Source organism: Hippopotamus amphibius, chromosome 2 (assembly GCF_030028045.1).
Source record: "Hippopotamus amphibius kiboko isolate mHipAmp2 chromosome 2, mHipAmp2.hap2, whole genome shotgun sequence".
Lineage (NCBI taxonomy): Eukaryota > Metazoa > Chordata > Mammalia > Artiodactyla > Hippopotamidae > Hippopotamus > Hippopotamus amphibius.
In genome coordinates, this window is record NC_080187.1 from 54,900,386 (window position 1) to 54,920,747 (window position 20,362).

At 37.4% G+C, this 20,362-nt stretch overlaps 1 protein-coding gene across 1 annotated transcript in view; it reads left to right on the forward strand.

The window, feature by feature from the left end:
- The window catches only part of FBXO16 (F-box protein 16), a 51,824-nt gene that overhangs the window by 18,843 nt on the left and 12,619 nt on the right, over positions 1-20,362 (forward strand). The window contains 4 exon segments of the mRNA XM_057723124.1: positions 1,307-1,513; positions 6,418-6,582; positions 11,010-11,218; positions 16,973-17,075. Coding sequence (XP_057579107.1) covers positions 1,307-1,513; positions 6,418-6,582; positions 11,010-11,218; positions 16,973-17,075 — 684 coding nt within the window.

Genomic DNA, 20,362 nt, shown 5'->3' on the forward strand with positions numbered 1-20,362 from the left:
TTTGTTTGGCATGCCCCAGGTTGCTTTGGTGTCCAATTCCTGTCACTGGTACGTTTTTCCCCCAGGTCCCCCTATCAACTTTTCCTGTCCAATCATATCAGTCATTTACATATTAGTAGAACTTTAACCCTGTATACTCCCCTTCTCAGGGATATTTGCTTGCTGTACCTTATCTCCAATTGTGAACACAAAGGTTTGTTTCTCATCCTGGAGTTTTAATCACTAACTAGCTAATGGAGAAACTGTGGGGGGAGAGAGGCCGCCCAGGTGTCTTCTCTTGAAGTTGTACAGACTTAGGATGATTCAACTTAGCTTCATTTTGTCTTTATGATGGTGCAAAGGTGATAGATGTTCAGTAGAAACCATATTTAAATTTTTGCATTTTTTTTTCTGGGCTAGCTGAGTGCAGTAGGATACTCTCTTATGAGGCTGGGCAGCCAGCCAGCCACAGCTCCCAGTCAGCCATGCAATCACAAGAGTACACAATGAATATACTCACAACCCTCTGTACCCAGACAGCCATTCTGCTTTTCACGTTCAGTGCAGTATTCAATAAATTACATGAGATAGTTAACACTGTATTACAAAATAGGCTTTGTGTTAGATGCTTTTGCCCAACCAAAGGTCATGCAAGTGTTCTGAGTACGTTTAAGGTAGGCTGGACTAAGCTATAATGTTCAGAAGGTTGGGTGTATTAAACGCATTTTCGGGGACTTCCCTCCTGGTCCGGTGGGTAAGACTCCGTGCTCCCAGCAAAGGGGGCCCGGGTTCGATCCCTGGTTGGGGAACTGGATCCCCGCATGCACACTGCAACTAAGAAGTCCAAATGCTGCAGCTAAGAAGTCTGAATGCCACAACTAAGACGCCTTGCAGCCAAAATAGATAAATAAGAAAAAAAAATGCATTTTCAATTTATGATATTTTCAACTTTTGATGGGTTAATTGGGATGTAACCCCATCAGAAGTTGAGGAAGATCTGTATTTTATAAGTGTATATATTCTCAGTTTATGAACACGATGAATGTGGCCAGTTCCCAACTTACTGTTTTTAAGTAACTCCAAGTTTTGAGGTCAAGTGCACTTCTATGTCCACACCCCAGTCATGCACAGGCTCACACATATAAATGTGAGAAAGGACAGGTAGCTGGTAAAAGGTGGAATTTACTAGTTAGGGAAAGAAATACATGCTATTCATTAGTAATAAATTACTAAACTCACTTTCTATGCCATTCTTATCTCTTTTTTATAATGCATCTGTGGTGTCAGACTAAACCTGGAGCTTTTCTTTTTTTTTTTTTTTCTCCAGTTTGACAAATGGACAGACTCTCAAAGGAGAAGAATCCTGACAGGCCTGTTAGAACGCTGCTCCCTGTCACAGCAAAAATTCTGCTGTCGAAAGCTTCAGGAAAAAATTCCAGCAGAAGCTCTGGATTTTACTACCAAGCTTCCAAGGGTGTTATCTTTATATATCTTTTCTTTCCTGGACCCCCGAAGCCTTTGTCGTTGTGCACAGGTAAAGACAGAGAAGCAGTGTATGGCATTTTGTAAAGACAGCCTAGAAAACACTGAAACTTGAGGGGAAAAAAAGCACGTACCCAAAACCAAGAAGTAGATGAGATGGTCAGTATGTTTAGTCTGTACAGTTTGAATTAACCCCTATCTCCTTTGTGTCTGACTCTGCATTTGGTGCTCAAAAGGGGGAAAAATATGATACCACCAGTGTCCACAAAATAGTATTAGCTAGTTGGGGAGACAAATACACATATATGTAATGGTTCATCAGCAGAATTGTCTTATATCACACAGCATAAAACTACAATGAAATCCTAAAGTGTATAGTGCAAGCCATTCGTAAGTAAAAAAGCTCAAAATAAGGTACGAATGATCAAAAACTGGTACAAGATTGTAAAGCAATTATATTCCAGTAAAGAGCTTAAAAAAAAAATAAGGTACAAATGAGATAAGTACAAAAGAATATGAGACTAACAGAGTTCAGAGTGGGCAGATGTGCTTATGGGGTGGGGGGAGAGGTGGGGTTGCAAAAGAATCTGACCACTATTTTCTTGTAAGTAATTCCATGATTTTTTTAAAATTAATTAATTAATTAGTTAATTATTTTGACTGCGCCGGGTCTTAGTTGTGGCATGTGGGATCTGCACTGCAGCACGCGGGGTCATTTTTAGTTGTGGCAGGCATGCAGGATCTAGTTCCCCGACCAGAAATCGAGTCCCAGCCCCTGGAATTGGGAGCGCAGAGTCTTACCCACTGGACCAGCAGGAAAGTCCCTCAGTCGTGTTTCAAAGTATATTACTTAAGGTATAAAACTGATAATCATTTTGTTGATTCTTTTCATAGTCTAGTAAGACCAGAAATTACCTGTTACTGTGCATTCACATACGTGTAACATGTTAACTTTAGTTTTTAAAATAAAGAAAATGAATACACTTGGGGAATTCCTTGGCAGTCCAGCGATCAGGATGCCGAGCTTCCACTGCAGGGAGCACAGGTTCAATCCCTGGTCGGGGAACTAAGATCCCACATGCCCTGGTGCAGCCAAAAATAAATAAATAAATAAAAAGAAAAAAGAAAATGAATGTAGTAAGATAGATGAATTATTCAGTAAATGGTGTTGGGACAATTGGGCAGCTATCTGGGAAAAAATCCTAGAAGGATAAAAAATTGATATGAAATTAAAGGAAACCATTAAAATACTCAAAGGAAGCCTAGGGAAGGAGGACTTTGTGCATATTCTGTAATACTTAGGGCCTCAAAAGAAAATATATAACTTAAAGTCTTGCCTTATATATTTCATGTATTTTATATATATTATATATATTTTATAAACAAGAATTTTAAAAAGCAAGATTTTAAGTTGTGACTCTAAAAATTAAAATCTTCTCCATGGAAAAGAACACCAAAAGTAAATTCAAACAGTAAACAGGGAAAAGAACATATTGCCAGCAAAGAGTTAATTTCCTTATTTTTTAAAGAACTATAAATCTACATTAAGAAAAAAAATAAATCAAAACCCAGCAGAAAAATGAGCAAAGGAAGTGAACAAGTACTAATAGTTCACAGTAAGTAAAACAGATGTTTCTAGAATGTGTAAAATGCTTAGCCTCATTATCATACCATCTTTCATGACTCAGATGGATTGAGGTGGTTTTTTTTTTTTTAATGATACTATTGGGGGGACAATGGGGAAACAAGTTTTTGTTTTGTTTTTGGTTTTGTTTTTTATGCCGCACCACAGAGCATGTAGGATCTTAGTCCCTGACCAGGGATTGAACCCGCGCCCCCTGCAGTGAAAGCGTGGAGTCTCAACCACTGGACCACCAGAGAAGTCCCAACAAGTTCTTTCATATATTGTTGGTAGATAAATAGATGGAGCCACCACAGAGGGCAATTTGGTAGTATTCAGTTTTTCCTGGGAATTCCCTGGCAGTCCAGTGGTTAGGACTTTGTGCTTTCACTGCTGAGGGCTCGGGTTCAATCCCTGGTCCTGGAACTAAGATCCTGCAAGCTGTGGGGCATGGCCAAAAACTTAAAAAAAAAAAAAAAAAAAAAAAAAGATTCCCTTTGCCCCAGCTGTTCCACGTCTTGGAATTTGTCTGATGGGTGTACTTCAACACATGCCAAAATTATGTCTATGTGAGAACATTGCAGAGTTGTTTGTAGTAGCAAAAGGTTGGAAACAATGGAAGGGTCTGCTAATAGGGGACTGGTTGCAACCATCTCCACGATATATCATCAGTGAAAAAAAGTGAAAATGCAGAGTTGTCCTACCATCTTGGAAAGAAAAAAAGAATATATCCATATTTGTTAATATTCTAGAATGACACACAAGAAGCTGGTAACAGTGCTTACATCCTAAGAGGGAAATGAGTGGCTAGATAACAGGGATAAGAGAGACTTCTTTTGTACTGTGTGCCCCTTGGTATCTCTGAATTTAGTATTAACGTACACACATTTCTTAGTCCAAAAATGAAACAATTTTTTAAAAAAGCACAGCACTTTAAATGCCCAATAATAGGAGAGTATCGTACAGCCATACAATGAATTATTATGCAGCCATTAGAAAACATGTTTTGTAAGAACAGAGATGCTTATTATGTGTAAAATGAAGAAGGCATGATTTTGAATTATGTACAGAGTTTCCCCATTTTGTTTCGTACATGCCTAGAAAACAGACGGAAAGGAAAAGAACTCTGCCAGGTTGTTAATGAAGGTCATCTCTTGATTGATGGGGTTATGGGTATTGTTTTTCTTCAAGCTCCTCAGAATTTTCCAAGCTTTTCACAATGAGAATGTTATCATTCCAGGGAGATGTTATTTGAAATAGCTAATCTTCTCATCTATGTGCACCATATATCAATCTTGTAAGATTTCAGCATCATATTTTATTCCCAGAACTGACTGTGAAGCAGTTGTTCTTCAGCCAGATTTAAAGTAAACAATAAAATCACTTCCCTGGTGGCACAGTGGTTAAGACTCTGTGCTCCCAATGCAGGGAGTCTGGGTTTGATCCCTGGTCAGGGAACTAGATCCCACATGCATGCCGCAACTATGGAGCCTGAGAGCCGCAACGAAGGAGCCTACCTGCTGCAATTGACTCAATGCAACCAAATAAATAAATATTTTTAAAAAGTAAATAATAAAGCCATTGCAACAAAATGAGCTTTTAAGCTATTAAAAAATAGGATGGGGGAGTGTCTTATAGTTTTGAAAGCTTTTACCTACACTTCAACTCTCCTCAATCCTGTATAGTCTAAAAAACAAAGCAAAACAAAACAACAACAACAAAAGACCACGCAAAAGCAAAAAACAAACTTTACCCCGGTGGTGGGGACCCCAACTTAAATACCCAGGTCTAAACCAGATCTAAGGAAAAAGAGGAAAAGAGTGATAATTGAGAAACTTTTCTCCCCATCCCTTCCCTCCCAAACCTCACCTCTCAATTGAATTAACTAACCATATGGGGATTAAGGTCGATGTAGTTTCATTTCTGGGTTGAACAAAGTAGTGATCTCTGTTTCTGCCCACGGGGCTCTGTCAGATCGTCTAAGCTTTTTCCTCCTTCCAGCTCCTGAACCTGTTATTTCTTCTCATTGTGCCCTCTGCCGCGTGCCTCTCTCCTACACATCTCATCTTCAGCACGTAAAACAATCCTAGACATAATAGAAACTCAGTACACAGTGGATGGAAGGAGGGAGGAAGAGAGGGACAGATAAATGGATGGATGGGTAGCTAGTTCCATTATAGAGTGTTCTGCTTATTTGGGGGGGCACTTAAACATTATTCATTATTTAGTTAACCTTGAAAAAGAGGCCAGTTTTCCAAGGCTGAAATTTGGGTTTGACGGTTAGCTGTCATCTTTGCAGCTCTTCTTAAGAGACATGGAATGCCTAGTCTCAACTTTACATATGGATTTGACTCTAGTTTCTAGCAAGACATTCAAAACCTGTAGTAAATTATTGCAAATACTACTACACATAATAGGGTCACCTCTACTATTTGCTGGATGTGTAGGACTGACCATAATGTTATACAAATGGAATGTATAGAACAAATACTTAATACTCTATTGAATCTTTTTTTTTTTTTTTTTTGGCAGCGTTGGGTTTTCATTGCTGTGCTTGGGCTTTCTCTAGCTGTGGCAAGGGGGGGCTACTCTTCGTTGCGGTGTGCAGGCTTCTCATTGTGGTGGCTTCTCTTGTTGCAGAGCACGGGCTCTAGGTGTGCGGGCTTCAGTAGTTGCAGCATGTGGGCTCTGTAGTTGTGGTGCATGGGCTTAGTTACTCCACAACACGTGGGATCTTCCCAGAGGAGGGATTGAACCCATGTCCCCTGCATTGGCAGGCAGACTCTTAACCACTGCACCACCAGGGAAGTCCCTCTACTGAATCTTAAAGGCTATTTAGGACACACCAATATAGTATTAGTAATTGTGTTCCCTTCATAAAATTTACATTTAGTTAAATCGTAAGAATGGGGGGAAAACAGAAGCATATCTTGAAAAGAATAAGCAATGTGCCTACTGGAATTTATGTAGCTTTCATATAACTTTCACATGGAGACCTTCAGGAACCTTTAGGAAGTTCCAGTCTGTCTGAGCCTCAGTTTCCTCATTTGCAATGGAAAATGTTAATTTTACTTCCCTCCTTAGGTTTTGATGAGGATGGTTAGTAGATGCTCAATAAATATTAGTTGATGCTGATTCTAAGTATGAATTAACATTAAAAAAAAATCCTTCTGCCTGGCTAGGAAGCACTTCAGGTAGGAGGTAACTAAGCTGTGATTTGGAGGAAAAGGATTAGACAGTTCTCTCAGTTCCAGGGTGACAGCTCAAAACCTAGAGAAAGTGCGCATGTAAACTGAATAGTTTTGTTTTTTTTTAAATTGTTGTTGTTTTTCTAGGTGAGCTGGCACTGGAAGAACTTAACTGAACTGGATCAGCTCTGGATGCTCAAATGTTTACGGTTTAACTGGTACATCAATTTCTCTCCAACTCCCTTTGAGCAGGGTATATGGAAGAAGCACTATATTCAAATGGTGAAAGAACTCCACATTACCAAGCCCAAGGTAAATTTGGGGAAACAAGCAACAAGTTTACAAACATCAGCTATTTAGGAATTCTAGAACTAAGACTAAATGATCAATCTTGACGTTGGGGAAGGCAGGTGGTTCAAAGGAAATACACTTTGACTTCAAAATTCCCCTTTCAGAGAACTTGACAGGCTTTTAAGAGATATGTTAGTTGAGAACCATCCTCACTCTGTCCAGATTCTTGGATTTCTGTGTCTCTGACTCCTCAACCACACACTTCTGACACTGGGATTCTATAGGTAATGTGCAGTATTTATTACCAATGGGTCATCAAATTTTACTTAACTAATTCAGATTTTCTTTGATTCTACCAGGCAAGCTGAAGTTTATTTTTTTATCATTTAAAAAGAAAAGTTTTACAATAAATCAGTAATTAGGGAAGGGCATAATGGGAATATTAAAGTTCTCTTTATGCTAGAAACTAACAATGAAAAGCATTTATATATAATCATAAAAAGTAAATAATGTGAGCATAATTTTTTCTAGTGGTTTTCTGTGCATTATAACCAATGTTTATGTTAATTCTTATAGTCACAGTTAATTAGATAACCTATGGGAAATTTTTATGAGCTTTTTCTTTATGGCGTGATCTGTATACATGCAGAGTTATGCATTGTTTTATACAAGAGATGAGTTCCTGAAAAGTTATGTGTGAATTAAAAATTTTTAATGATTTTTAAAACCACAGGGGTTTTCTGTAAAAAAAGCTGCAATGAATCCTTTTCAGATTGAAGAATCCTTTTGAAATATGAATAGTCAGCTCCTAACGTGCTCATTTAGGTTTCATTTTATTGTATTTGCTTGAAATAGAATCTGTCTACATTTAATATAGTAATAAACTATGCATAATTAATATTGTCAAAATTATAATGATAAAACTGGTCTTTCTGACTTCAATAATTGGTGTTCTCCATGAGGATTTCTTTAAAAAAGAATTCTTTAAACTGCATTGGTAGAAAAGTTATTTTAAAAATTGTAATAGCTATAACATTTTATCATAAGGCTTTTCTTGACTCTCATTCTCAAATTGTAGGCAGGAAATGGCATTCAGTGGCTGAAGCTTGGGCTGCTCTGAGGCAGAGGAGAAAAAAGTGATTAACCACTTGTAGAATGAAAACAGGTTTTGAACATTATATACTGACTTTAATGCTTCATCTGCAGCAATAACTCTTTTTCCACAAAATGTTTATGCATAACTATATTTAATATAATGAATAGTTCTGATGCAAGAAAATTGCCACATTTTTGCTTAGTATTAAATTTCTGTAGGGAGTACTTTGTTATATTAAAGTTCAGTGTTTCTGTTAAAGAAATAGACCTAGGACTTCCCTGGTGGTCAATGGTTAAGAACCTACCTGCCAATGCAGGGGACACAGGTTCCATCCCTCGTCCTGGAAGATCCCACATGCTGCAGAGCAATGAAACCCATGCACCACAACAATTGAGCCTGCACTCTGAGCCCGTGATCCACAACAAGAGAAGCCACTATAATGAGAAGCCAGCGCACCGCAACGAAGAGTAGCCCCCACTCACCGCAACTAGAGAAAGCCTGTGCGCAGCAACAAAGACCTAACGCAGCCAAAAATAAATAAATAACAAATCTTTTAAAAAAAGAGAGAGAAATAGACCTAAATCAGAAAGACAAAGATTAATGAAATAAACTAATAAACTTAAATTTATTGGTTTAAAAAAATAGACCTAAGTCAGAAAGACTAAGGCTAATAAAGCCATCTGACTAAGGTTAAAAGAGTCAACTGTCAGCACTATACATACTTGAATAATTTGTGTAATTCCCTGGGTTTGCTCCCTGATGATGAGCACAGGCAGCCACCACAGTGCAGGATAATTTGCTTTCCCACAAGCCCCATCTCCCTTCCCCCCAACACCTCGTACCTGGCGTGTGCTTCAGCAGAGCTTTGAAAAGCATTTCATGAGTAGATGAGAGGGGTTAATACTAGTTTCCCCAACCTTAAAATGAGAGGACTGGACTAGAACGATCTTTATAACTGTCTGTAAGGCTACACTATCTACTCTAAAAAACATAATTTCAAAAAGGCTTCATCTAGAAATAGAAGAGTAAGTTAAACCCAAAGTAGATAGAAGGAAGAAATAATAAAAAGCTGAGATGGATGAAATTGAAAACAAACCATAGGAAAAAATCAATAAAACCAAAGCTGCTTCTTTGAAAACATAAATAAAATTTGATAGATTTCTAGCTAGAATGATAAAGGGAAAACATAAATTACTAGTAACAGGAGTGAAAGGGGGCATCACTACAGATCTTGTAGACATTAGAAGGATAATGAGAGAATATTATGAACAACTCCATGTCACTAAATTTGACAACCTAGATGAAATGGACAATCCTTGAAAAACACGAATTACCAAGACAGCCTCAGTAGGAAATAGAATACATGAATAAATCTTTATCAATTTAAAAATTGAATTCATAATTTTAAATCTTTCTACAAAACTCCAGACTCAGATAGCTTACAGAATTCTATGACACATTTTAGGAAGACATAGCAATTCTACATAAACTCTTTCAGAAAATAAAGAAAGAGGGAACACTGCCCAACTCATTGCCTTTATAAAAATATCAGATAAAGACTTTACAAGAAAACAAAACCAAACCACCGACTAGTATCCCTCATGAACACAAACAAAAAATCCTCTAAAAGTATTGGCAAATCAAATCAAGTAAAATATGAAAAAAAGAATAATACATGATGACCAAGTAGGATGTATCCAAGGAGAGTAAGGTTGGCATAACATTCAAAAATCAATCCATGTAATTCACAGAATAAAAGAAAAAAGATGTATGATCATTTCAACATATGCAAACAAAAACAAAAAATTCGACATTCGTGATTTTAAAAATTTTCAAAGAGGGAATTCCCTGGCGATCCAGTGGTTAGGACTCCGAGCTTCTACTGCCAAGGGCGTGGGTTCCATCCCTGGTTGGGGAACTAAGATCCCACAAACCAAGGGACAAGATCCCACAAGCCACAGGGCATGGCCCCTCCCCACCAAAAAAAAATTCTCAAAGAGATTTTGGATAAAGGGAACAAAATTTGTATTTACTTAACAAAAAAGTCATTAGTTTTCATTATTACCTATTTTGTTAATGGTTCAAATATTTTGTACTTTTCAGAATTAATGATGTTTATTTATATAATTATTTGCATTCATGCCTGAATTTTCTCCCCTGAAATTACTTTTTATTATCATGTATTACTTATTCCCAGTGGTGTTAAACTAGATCTCCTTCAGCAAAAACAGATTTCATTCAATATAAACTCAGAAAAATGACATGAATGTCCATATGAAATGAGACCTGCATAAAATATTGAATACTTATCCAATAATGAGCCAATAAAATAAATGTAAAATGTCTTCTTACTTTACTAACTACAATCACTCATTAAATGAGTAAATATTTATTAAATACTGTTATGTGCTAGGTACTAAGAATACAAGGATCTTAACCCTGCTTTCTGAGAATCTAATCTAGCAGTCCAAGACATAGACAAACAAATAATTACAACATTGAGAACTAAGTGCTATCCTGTAATAGAAATATATACAAAGAGCAGTTGAAACAATGATAAGAAACGAACTGATTCTGCTTGGAGGGACTGGGAAATTTTTTAATTTTCGCAAACAATTCAAGCAAACCGATTTACTGAGCAAAGCTTCCCTAATCTCTCAAAGAACAAAAATTAAACCTTTAATGGCTTTTCAACATACCAATACCACTTCCCCTAGGCTACAACCACATAAAAACCTTATGAATTTCATACACAAAAAACAGACTTTCAATTTGGGCAGTGAAAGCAGAAGTATTCTTTGGGAATGGTTGACGTTTTTTGATAATTGATAAAATCTATAGTCTACCTCTACATAAAGGAAATTGTCTCTGTGTTTTAGGTAGTTAGGGCTGGGGTACTTTTTTTTTAGAATGTGTACATTTTTATGAATAAATTAACTGCAATTGTGGAAAAACTATATAATGATACGGTAGGAGAGGTGGCCATGCACGAATACAGAGGTTCAGTGCGAGGACGGGAAGCAGGATAGTCCTGGATTCAAATTCTGACCCTGTGTCTTACTACTTATGTAGCAGTAGTGGAAAAATTAATCAGTTTATCCTATCTCAGTTTCCTCTTCTATAAAATGGGAGTAGTTACAATTACCTTTTAGAGTTACTATGAAGGTTAAATACAATAATGCAGGAACATTCCTGAGACAGCCTGGCACACAGCAAGCACTGCTGGGTTGGTGGCTGCTACAGTCATCGTCACCGTTATCACTGCCATCATGGTGATGATGATGTCCTTTGTTTTACTTCTGTTATTATTATAGCGTTTTGAGAACAGAAATCATTATTTTTCTTCTTCTAGACACCTCCAAAAGATGGGTTTGTGATTGCTGATGCTCAACCAGTTACAAGCAGTTCTCCTTCCTCAGCTTTCCGGTCCTCTTTAAGAAAGAAGAGCCACCCAGGGGAGAAAGAACTCCCACCCTGGCGATCCTCTGACAAACATCCAACTGATATTATTCGCTTCAATTACCTGGACAACTGTGACCCCATCGAGCAAAGCTGGCAAGGGTGAGGGCCGTGCGCTTCTCCACTTCTTTACTTTTAGAAACAACTTACTGGCACTTCAGTCTATGAAAAGCTGAAAATAGAACTGTCAAATACAAATGCTTTTCACTACATAGAAGCGAAAACTGATTGAAAAGTAAATGACCCATTATTGGTAAATTTGCCCCGTTCTTTAGGATTTGTTTGCATTTTGTGGCTGTAATGCTTTCCTTGAAGCTTCTTTTAATATTTTGATACCTCAAATTCCAATCCAGAACCATAGGGTTCATTCTAGTCTTCTCCTTTTCTATATTTGCGCCTCCCTTCTGTGACAGTGATGTGCGTATATACATCCATATATATACATATATAATTTAGATTATATATTATATGTACATATAAAATTTTGTATAAAAATGTATTATATATACTATATACACGGAGTGTATATTTACTTAACAAATTCTGAAAGAGGTTTCAGAATTGCTAACACATCATCAAAACAAATCTACTAACTAGAATTCAGTACTTGTTTCTGATTGTTTTTGCCTTTAGCTGGGGTATATACTCATACCACTGTGTTTGAAAGTTATGTGGGTTCTTTTTTTTTTTAAATATCCCCTTCAGTATGGGTATGGTACATGATTCTAAAATTAAAACTCTGTAAAAGTATACAAAAAGTGTACAAAAGGTGTACTCAGGGAAGCACCCCCTTCATCTCCTCCACTCCACCCTACACTGTCATCTCTTCCACCCCATTCCCACTTACAAATCTCATTCATTTCTGGTTTATCCTCCCAGTGTTGCTTTTTGCACCTTGTTACAAAAGATATGGTTTTTCAACTACGTGATTGGCGAAAACTTTAAAGTTTAACAATATGTTCTGTTGGTGAGGCTGTGGGCAAACAGGCACCCTCTTACATTGCTGGTGGGAATATAAATTGGCACAAACCTTGTGGAGAAAAATTTTACAGTATCCAGCAAAAATATATATGTATTTATTTTGACCCAGCAATCCCACTTCTAGGAATCAACCTTGAAAATATGAAAAGTACATCAGTGCAAGGATATTTATTGCAGTATTATTTATGAGTTTGAAATATTAGAGATAATTTAAGTGCTCATAAAGAGGAGAATGATGAATAAATTATGTAAACTATGGTCCATTCACACAATGGAGTACTAGGCAACTGTAAAAATGAATGAGGAAGATCTCTGTGAACTGTTAAAGACTAATTTCCAGGATACATCGTTAAGTGAGAAAAGAAAATTGCAAAATAGTCTCTAGTATCCTGCCCATAGTGTAGAAAGGAAAGAGAGTAAGAAAATGTATATGTGTATTTACATATGTATCTGTTCATTTGTTAACACACACACACACACAGGATAAATAAGAAATTAAGGAAACAGGGACTTCCCTGGTAGCCCAGTGGATAAGACTCTGTGCTTGCAATGTAGGGGGCCCGGAGTTTGATCCCTGGTTGGGGAACTAGATCCTGCATGCATGCCACAACTAAGAGTTTGCATGCCACAACTAAGAAGTCTGCATGCTGCAACTATAAAAAGATCCTGCATGCCACAACTAAGACCTGGTGCAGCCAAAATTAAGTAATTAATTAATTAATTTTTAAAAGAAATTAAGGAAACAAATTTTGAAATATTTGAGAATGTTTTAATACATTTTTCATATTTTTAGAACATATTTTAATACATTTTCATATATTTCAACAGATTAACATCAAGGCAGCAGAAGATAGTGACAGTGTACAGGCTCAGGGGCCATACTGCTTGGACTCCCACACATCTAGCTGTGTGACCCTGGGGAGTCCCTTAACATCTCTGTGCCTGTTTCCACCACTGTAAAATGGCGATAATAGTAATACCTAAGTCATAGGATCACTGTGAAGACTAATATATGTAGTATGCTTATAATGGTGCCGGACACATAGTAAGTAAGTGTTTTTTTAGTAGGATGGCTTCTAAAATGATATTATTTGGCTAAAAACAGAAAGGGTAATCCCAGAAGGCTTGATGACTTGGGGACATTCAAATTACATTGGGGTCCTTTGGAGGTGAAATGAGAGTGGTATCCCTAATTAAGCAAGAATTGAGCTCTTTAAGGGCGCAGCCTATGCCTTACTCATATTTATATCACCACTGACTATCATTGCAATACTCATTAAATGGTTGATTTTGAAGGAAGTGTAGCCTTTTGATTCATGAACTTCACATTCACCTAGTTGTATCAGAAAAAATCCAAATAGTTTGCTGATGATTTAGAAAGTTCAGGATGGTGGGGAGATGAGGTACAAAACAGAGTTTGAAAGAAATACCACCATTTACATTTAAATAGGTGGAGGAGAAAGATACATATATACACATTCATATTTTTATATACATATATCTCTGGAATATACACAAGAAACTGATACTACCATTTGCCTTCAAGGAGAACTATAAATTGGAGACAAGGATGGATAGGAAAGTTTCACTCTATATCCTTTTGAACTCTTGAATTTTTAATGATTGTAAATGTATTAACTATGTATTGATCAACGTATCCCTGGAGATAATGTTTAAGTTTTTATGTGGCCCTTAGTCTGGACTAGGTTGGTAAATTAGAGAGAGGCAAATTTAGAAACCTAGGCATGTGAATGGTACATTAACCTGAGAAAAACTGAGTTTTCTGTGAGACTCAAATACTATTTGTGAAAGGTAATAATTACACTAAATGTACTTAACACTCCAATTAAAAGGCAAAGGTTATCAGAACAGGTATAAAGGCAAAAACCAACTATATGCTTTTTTACAAGAGCTACACACCTTAAATACTAAGGCACAGTTAGGCTTAAAAATAAAGTGATGGAAAAAGATGTACCATGCAAAGAGAAGGCATAAGAAGGCTAGAATGACCATTAATATCAGTTAAAATAGACATCAAGACAAAGAGTATTACCAAACAAAAAAGAGGAACATTTCATAATGATACAAGGATCAACTAAACGGAAAGACATAACTGTTGCAAATGCATATGTACCTAACTACAAAGCCTAAAAGTACAGAAGACAAAAATTGAAATATTTTGAAAGATAAATGGGGACTTCCCTGGTGGCACAGTGGTTAAGAATCTGCCTGCCTCTTTTGGAAAGAGTGAAAAAAATAAAACCATCTTTAGTAAAGATGGCTATTTTTTAAAGCTTATATTCCCACAAAGTAAATAAAAATACTACATCCTCTCTTATTGCTGAGCAGTTTTTAAATGAGTTTCCTAGGTTGCTACCCCTCAGTTAAAAAAAAAAAAGAGAGAGTCTGCCTGCCAATGCAGGGCACACGGGTTCAATCCCTCATCCGGGAAGATCCCACGTGCCGCGGAGCAGCTAAGCCTGCGAGCCACAACTACTGAAGCCTGTGTGGCTAGAGCCCGTGCTCCCCAACAAAAGAAGTCACCGAAATGAGAAGCCCACACATTACAACAAAGAGTAGCCCCTGCTCACCGCAACTAGAGAAAGCCTGCTCGCAGCAATGAAGACCCAATGCAGCCAATAAATTAATTAATTAATTTAAAAAATGAAAATAAAGAATTACTGTCCATTTTCATGGTTATACTAGTGTGGTTGGGTAGGCAATATCTTTATCTTAAGAGATGAGTGAAGTATTTGGGGATGAAGTGTCTGAAATTTACTTCTTTATGGCCCAGGGGAGGGGAAAGTAAATATATATACACATACACAGAGACGAAGAAAAATAGCAAGATGTTATCAGTTGTTGAGTCTAGTTGGAGAATGTATGGGTAATCACTTTACTGTTCTTTCAACTATTCCATATATTTGAAATTTCTTAATTATAAGTTGGGGGAAATTTTTGAAAATTAAGTGTCAGGAAATATTTGGGCAAAGCTGATCTTTTTTCTTTTTTTTTTTTCTTTTTTGGCCTTACATCTTGTGGGATCTTAGTTCCTCGACCAGGGATTGAACTGGGGCCCCCTGCAGTGGAAGCACAGAGTTTTAACCACTGGACTGCCATTGGTTAAGACTCTGTGCCAATTAACCATTCGGAAATCCCAATAAAACTTTTTACATGAAAATTCAAATATATGCAAAAGTAAAGAGAATAGAACCTCTTATAACCATCATCCAGCATTAACAGTTTTCAACTCATGACCAGTCTGGTTTCATTAATTTCTCACCCACTCTGCTGTTCCCCCAGGTTACTTTGGAGACAGATCCAAATGTCATATTATTTCATTCATACATATTTCAAGGGCTCTCCTTAAAAGATGTCTACAAATCATAAGATGATACCATATCAATTCTAAATCAGTGAATGATTCCTTAATATCATCAACCAAATATCAAGTCAGTTTTCAGGTTTCCTTGAATGTCTCATAAGGGTTGGATATTTTTAAACAGTTGGTTTATTTAATCAGGTTCTAAATGTGGTCTACATATTGCATTTGGTCCATGTGTCACTTAAGTCTTTTGGGGTTTTTTTTTTTGATCAATAGGTTTCCTCTCTGTCCTTTTTTTCTCCCCCCTTGCAACTTGTTTGTTATAGAAATCAGGTCATTTATCCTGTAGACCTTCTTACCTTCTGGATTTTGGGGATTGTACTCCCAGCATGTTCCTCTGTCTTCTGTACAGGGCCGCACCGGTCGTCAGATCTGGAGACTTGAGTGTATAACACGCATATACTTCCATCATGAGGCACAAAATTTCTGTCTCTCATTTTGTGATGTTAGTGGCCATTGATGATCATTGCCTCGGTCCATTATTTTAGACAAACTTTTTCCAGAAAGGACTGAACAGCAGATACATTGGGCTTTGCAGAACATGTTTCTGTCATAACTGCTCAACTATACCATTGCAGCCTGAAAATCGCCATTGCTCATACTCAAGAAGTGAGCGTGACTGTGTTTCAATAAAACTTTATTTACAAACACAGGAATGGGTCTGCATTGGCCTCTGGGCAGTAGTTTGCGGATCCCTACTTTATCCTATTATGTACAATAGTTTTAGAAAACAAATATTAATATTAATACAAACAATAGAATTACTGAAAACAGTTTATGATTTCTTTGCCTGTGTTTTTGTCCTTAGGATATAGTCTATTAAGACCATTCAGACAAATTACTGTGTTAAAGTCCCACGAAGTTATTCCTGTGTGAGGTAATGCCACCAACTGGATAGATAAGATCATTGGTTTCATTTTGTTTTTAGATTTTTAGGAATTTTCTTCCTTCATTTTATTTTATAATTTTGGGATGGTTCCAAAGTCAAATACACAAAACAAGGTGTATTTGGAGAAGTCTAGCTTCCATTCCAACCCCTTCATACTGTTCCTTGTTCCTGACTGGCTCACACAGGAATCCTACTGATAGGTGACTGTTTTTCAAAATGTGGTGGTGTAGTCCTTCAGTTTTAAAAAGTATAAACACACACACACATACACACACACCCCTTTCTGAAAGAAATGGTGTCATACAGTACATATGACTTTATCCCCTGTTCTTTTTTCATGTAACAGTTTGTTCTGGAGATCACTCCACAGTTATATAAAGAAATACTCTGCCTTCCTTTTTACAGTTCACAGTCCTCCATTGTGTGGATGTGTCAGAGCTTATCCAACCCATTCTCTATTGATAGACATCTGGCTTGTTTCCAGTTGAGTGAAGACAATCTTTTAAACCACAGGAACAACAAAATCAAATGGACAAAGAGCTATGCCAACCACCAAAGCTTTAAAATATTTACAATTTTTCCAATGCTTTCCAATTTGCAGAAGAAGGAAAAGACATGAAATGACCCCAGAGTTCAACCGACAGTCACGTGATAAGAAAAATAAATTGCAGGCCAGATCTAAACTAAGGAAAGCACAGTCACTGGTAAGTATTGCTTACAAAAGATTCCCCAACATAATGTGAATGAAAATTGCTAGATCTCTAATCCTATTCCCGAGATTGAATTTGTTTTTTTTTAATCAGAATCATCAAGTGTTGGTTTAAATCCTGGTCTCTAACACTGACTGACTAGCTGTGTGACCTTGAAGATGCTCTTTATTTAATTTCTCTGAGCCTCTGTTTTCTCACCTGTTTAAAGAAAAAGCCTGGATGAACTGATGTGCAGGAATCTGCTTTGAAAAGTAAACAGTATAAAGGGAGCATCACTATCACTGGTTCCTTCCTCTTTTGTGAGTCCTTTGGGGTGGGGGGAGGGGAGCCTAGAGGAATTTCTCTATAGAAATTACTTATCTCTAGAGTGAAGGTTCCACTGACCTAAGAAAAACGGTAGCTTTCCTTTCCTGCCACCAATGGCACATGATTATAAAAGTGTATTTCAAATAACTTCAGAAAAAAGGAATTAAGAACTTTTCTTTCCCTCGTTAAAAAATAGCTGATGGACTACCTAATAAAGTCAGTGATTGTGACTAGGGAGCATTATTATTTCATAGCAGAGTTTCCCGAGTTGTGGTTCTGTACCCCCAATGGATTCCTTTTAGCACATATGAGAATCTTTGGAGCAAAGTAGAAGGGAATAAGGGTGGAATAAAAAGTTTCTATTAGTAGTAAAGATTCAGAAAAAGTCTGTGGATACACACTTAAGGAAAATTAATATAAAATCAGTGTCAACAGGGAGAGGAGTAAGTGTGTACTCATGAATAAATCACTTTTATAGCTCTCCTTTAAAGCTCAATTACTTTCTGTTTAAATGCATTTTCAAGTGTTATGTTCCAATGAGAGAGAGATGAGCTTTTTAAAATAGGGTAGACTGTGTTCTGAGGATCCAATTTTGTTGGACTGGATGAGGCTTATCACAGACATATGTACAGATGCCCAAGGGGATGGGGAAGCCTAAAATAGAGCAGTAAAATTGTCAGTGAAAACCATTAATTGAGAAAAATAACTTTATGAGGCTTATCACCCGAGCCATTCAGGCATGTTTCTGCCTAGTTCCCTGGCCCCTCCTAGGCCAGAAGTAGAAGAGAAATCTGGGGGAGAACAGGGAATTTGAAGGAAGGTAAAGCTTGGTGATGTATGCTTACAAATTATCAGCACAATCGAACATTTCTCTGGCTTAAAAAAACAAAAAACAAAAATCAAAGGCTAAACAGAAATCTTCCCTCTGGGTTTTTGACATTCACCATCTGTCACACACTAGCAGGACTTGCTTAAGTGAAAATGGTCATTATAAATTAGAAAAATTAAAACTTGTGCTAATTAAAGTTGAAATGGAAACCAGGGCAAATTAAACAATGATGGAGAACCACTAAGCTATTAATAAGTGAAGTGTGCAGATGTATCAACCTACTTGTATTGTTTCTGTAAATATGCTAATTAGAATCACTGTTTCTGGGGACTCCCCTAGCAGTCCAGTGGTTGCGACTCCACCCCTCCCCTTCATGGGTTAGGGTTCCATCCCTGGTCAAAGAACTAAGATACCACATGCCTCGAGGCGAGGCCAAAAAAAAAAAAAAAAAAGAATCACTATTTCTGCTTAGGAGTTCTGAGGAGCACAAGGCATAATTAAACCCTCCAAAAGTGAGCCGGGATTTTTGCCTCTGTAATGGTGTCTGTGGCAAGCCTAGCTGTTTGGGCCACAGGCTGCAGGTTGCTAAGGCAGCCTCCCCACGTGGTGCCAGTTTGCCCCACCGCCCACTACATCCCTCAGAGGAAAAGAGCAGCCTCCTACCTCGTGCGGCAAGGTGATTGTGAAAGTGAAGAAATAGTGGCTATGGGACCTGAGAGGAGAGGAAATGGGTATTGAGGAAATTTGATTAGGGGACATAAGGAAAGTAGGGAGTAAATAAAACTCTGACAAGTGTAGCTGTAGAGAGAGTGGGATAGACACAGCCAGGTGTGATTGCAGTGGAGAAAATCACATATTCATTAGATAAAAAGTTATTGCATCATTTAGACAGGTTTATCTAGGAAGATTCAGGACGACCTAGAGAAACTGAGTAGGCAGAACTTAGCGGAACACGTTATAAAGCCAGGATGAGAAGGACAGATCACTAAAGCCCAGGAAGGACCTGAGGCCTGAACACTGGAGTATTCCATGCCCCTGGAAGTGGAGAAGGGACATGTGATACTTGGAGAAGTCAAAGCTTTGAGGAATGCAAGGGTTGGAAGAAAAGAAAGCACAGATGTAAAGTACAAAGACTATTCCTTAAGCCATCTCCCCAGGGTGTGGCTATTACTTTTTGCCTATCATTACTCAGAGACTTCAAATGTGAGAATTGGGTTTCCTAGGTGGCACAGTGGTTGAGAATCCGCCTGCCAATGCAGGGGACACTGGTTCGATCCCTGCTCCAGGAAGATTCCACATGCCGTGGAGCAAATAAGCCCCTGCGCCACAATTATTGAGCCTGTGCTCTAGAGCCCGTGAGCCACAACTATTGAGCCCATGTGCCGCAACTACTGAAGCCCACTCGCCTAGAGCCCGTGCTCTGCAACAAGAGAAGCCTTGGCAATGAGAAGCCCATGCACCACAATGAAGAGTAGCCCCCACCACCACAACTAAAGAAAGCCCGCATGCAGCAATGAAGACTCAACACAGCCAATAAATAAATAAATTAATTAATTTTTTTTTAAAAAGTGAGAATTCTCTACAAAAAGAGAAACATTCTCAGGGAAACAGTTTCAAATCCACATATACTGCTGTGAGTTGGTGATGTTTTCTATTATTTTTAGGTTTGAGTTTTCAAAGCCTGCCTCTCACAAGGGTACCTGATTTCCTGTAACACTTTTTTTTGGGTGTAATCTTTTATTTTTTTTAAACTTATTTTATTGAAGTATAGTTGATTTAAATGTTGTGTTAATTTCTGCTGTATAGCATAGTGACCTAGTTATACATATATATTCTTTTTCATATTATTTTTCCTTATGGTTTATCACAGGATGTTGAATGCACTTCCCTGTGCTATACAGTAGGACCTTGTTGTTTGATTTCCTCTTACACTTTTAATTCTAGCACTGCCTCATCACAGCTGCTTCATTGAACCACCTTTTGGTGTGAATCATTGACAGAAGATGGGAGTAAAACCTAGATTTGATCACTTATGCTTTATAATTGTTTATTTAAATTATATGGTTTATTAAAATTATATAAATATCAAGAAATGCCCATTACCATTAGTTATTATAATAAAATTCCATACAGAACAAAGCAATGA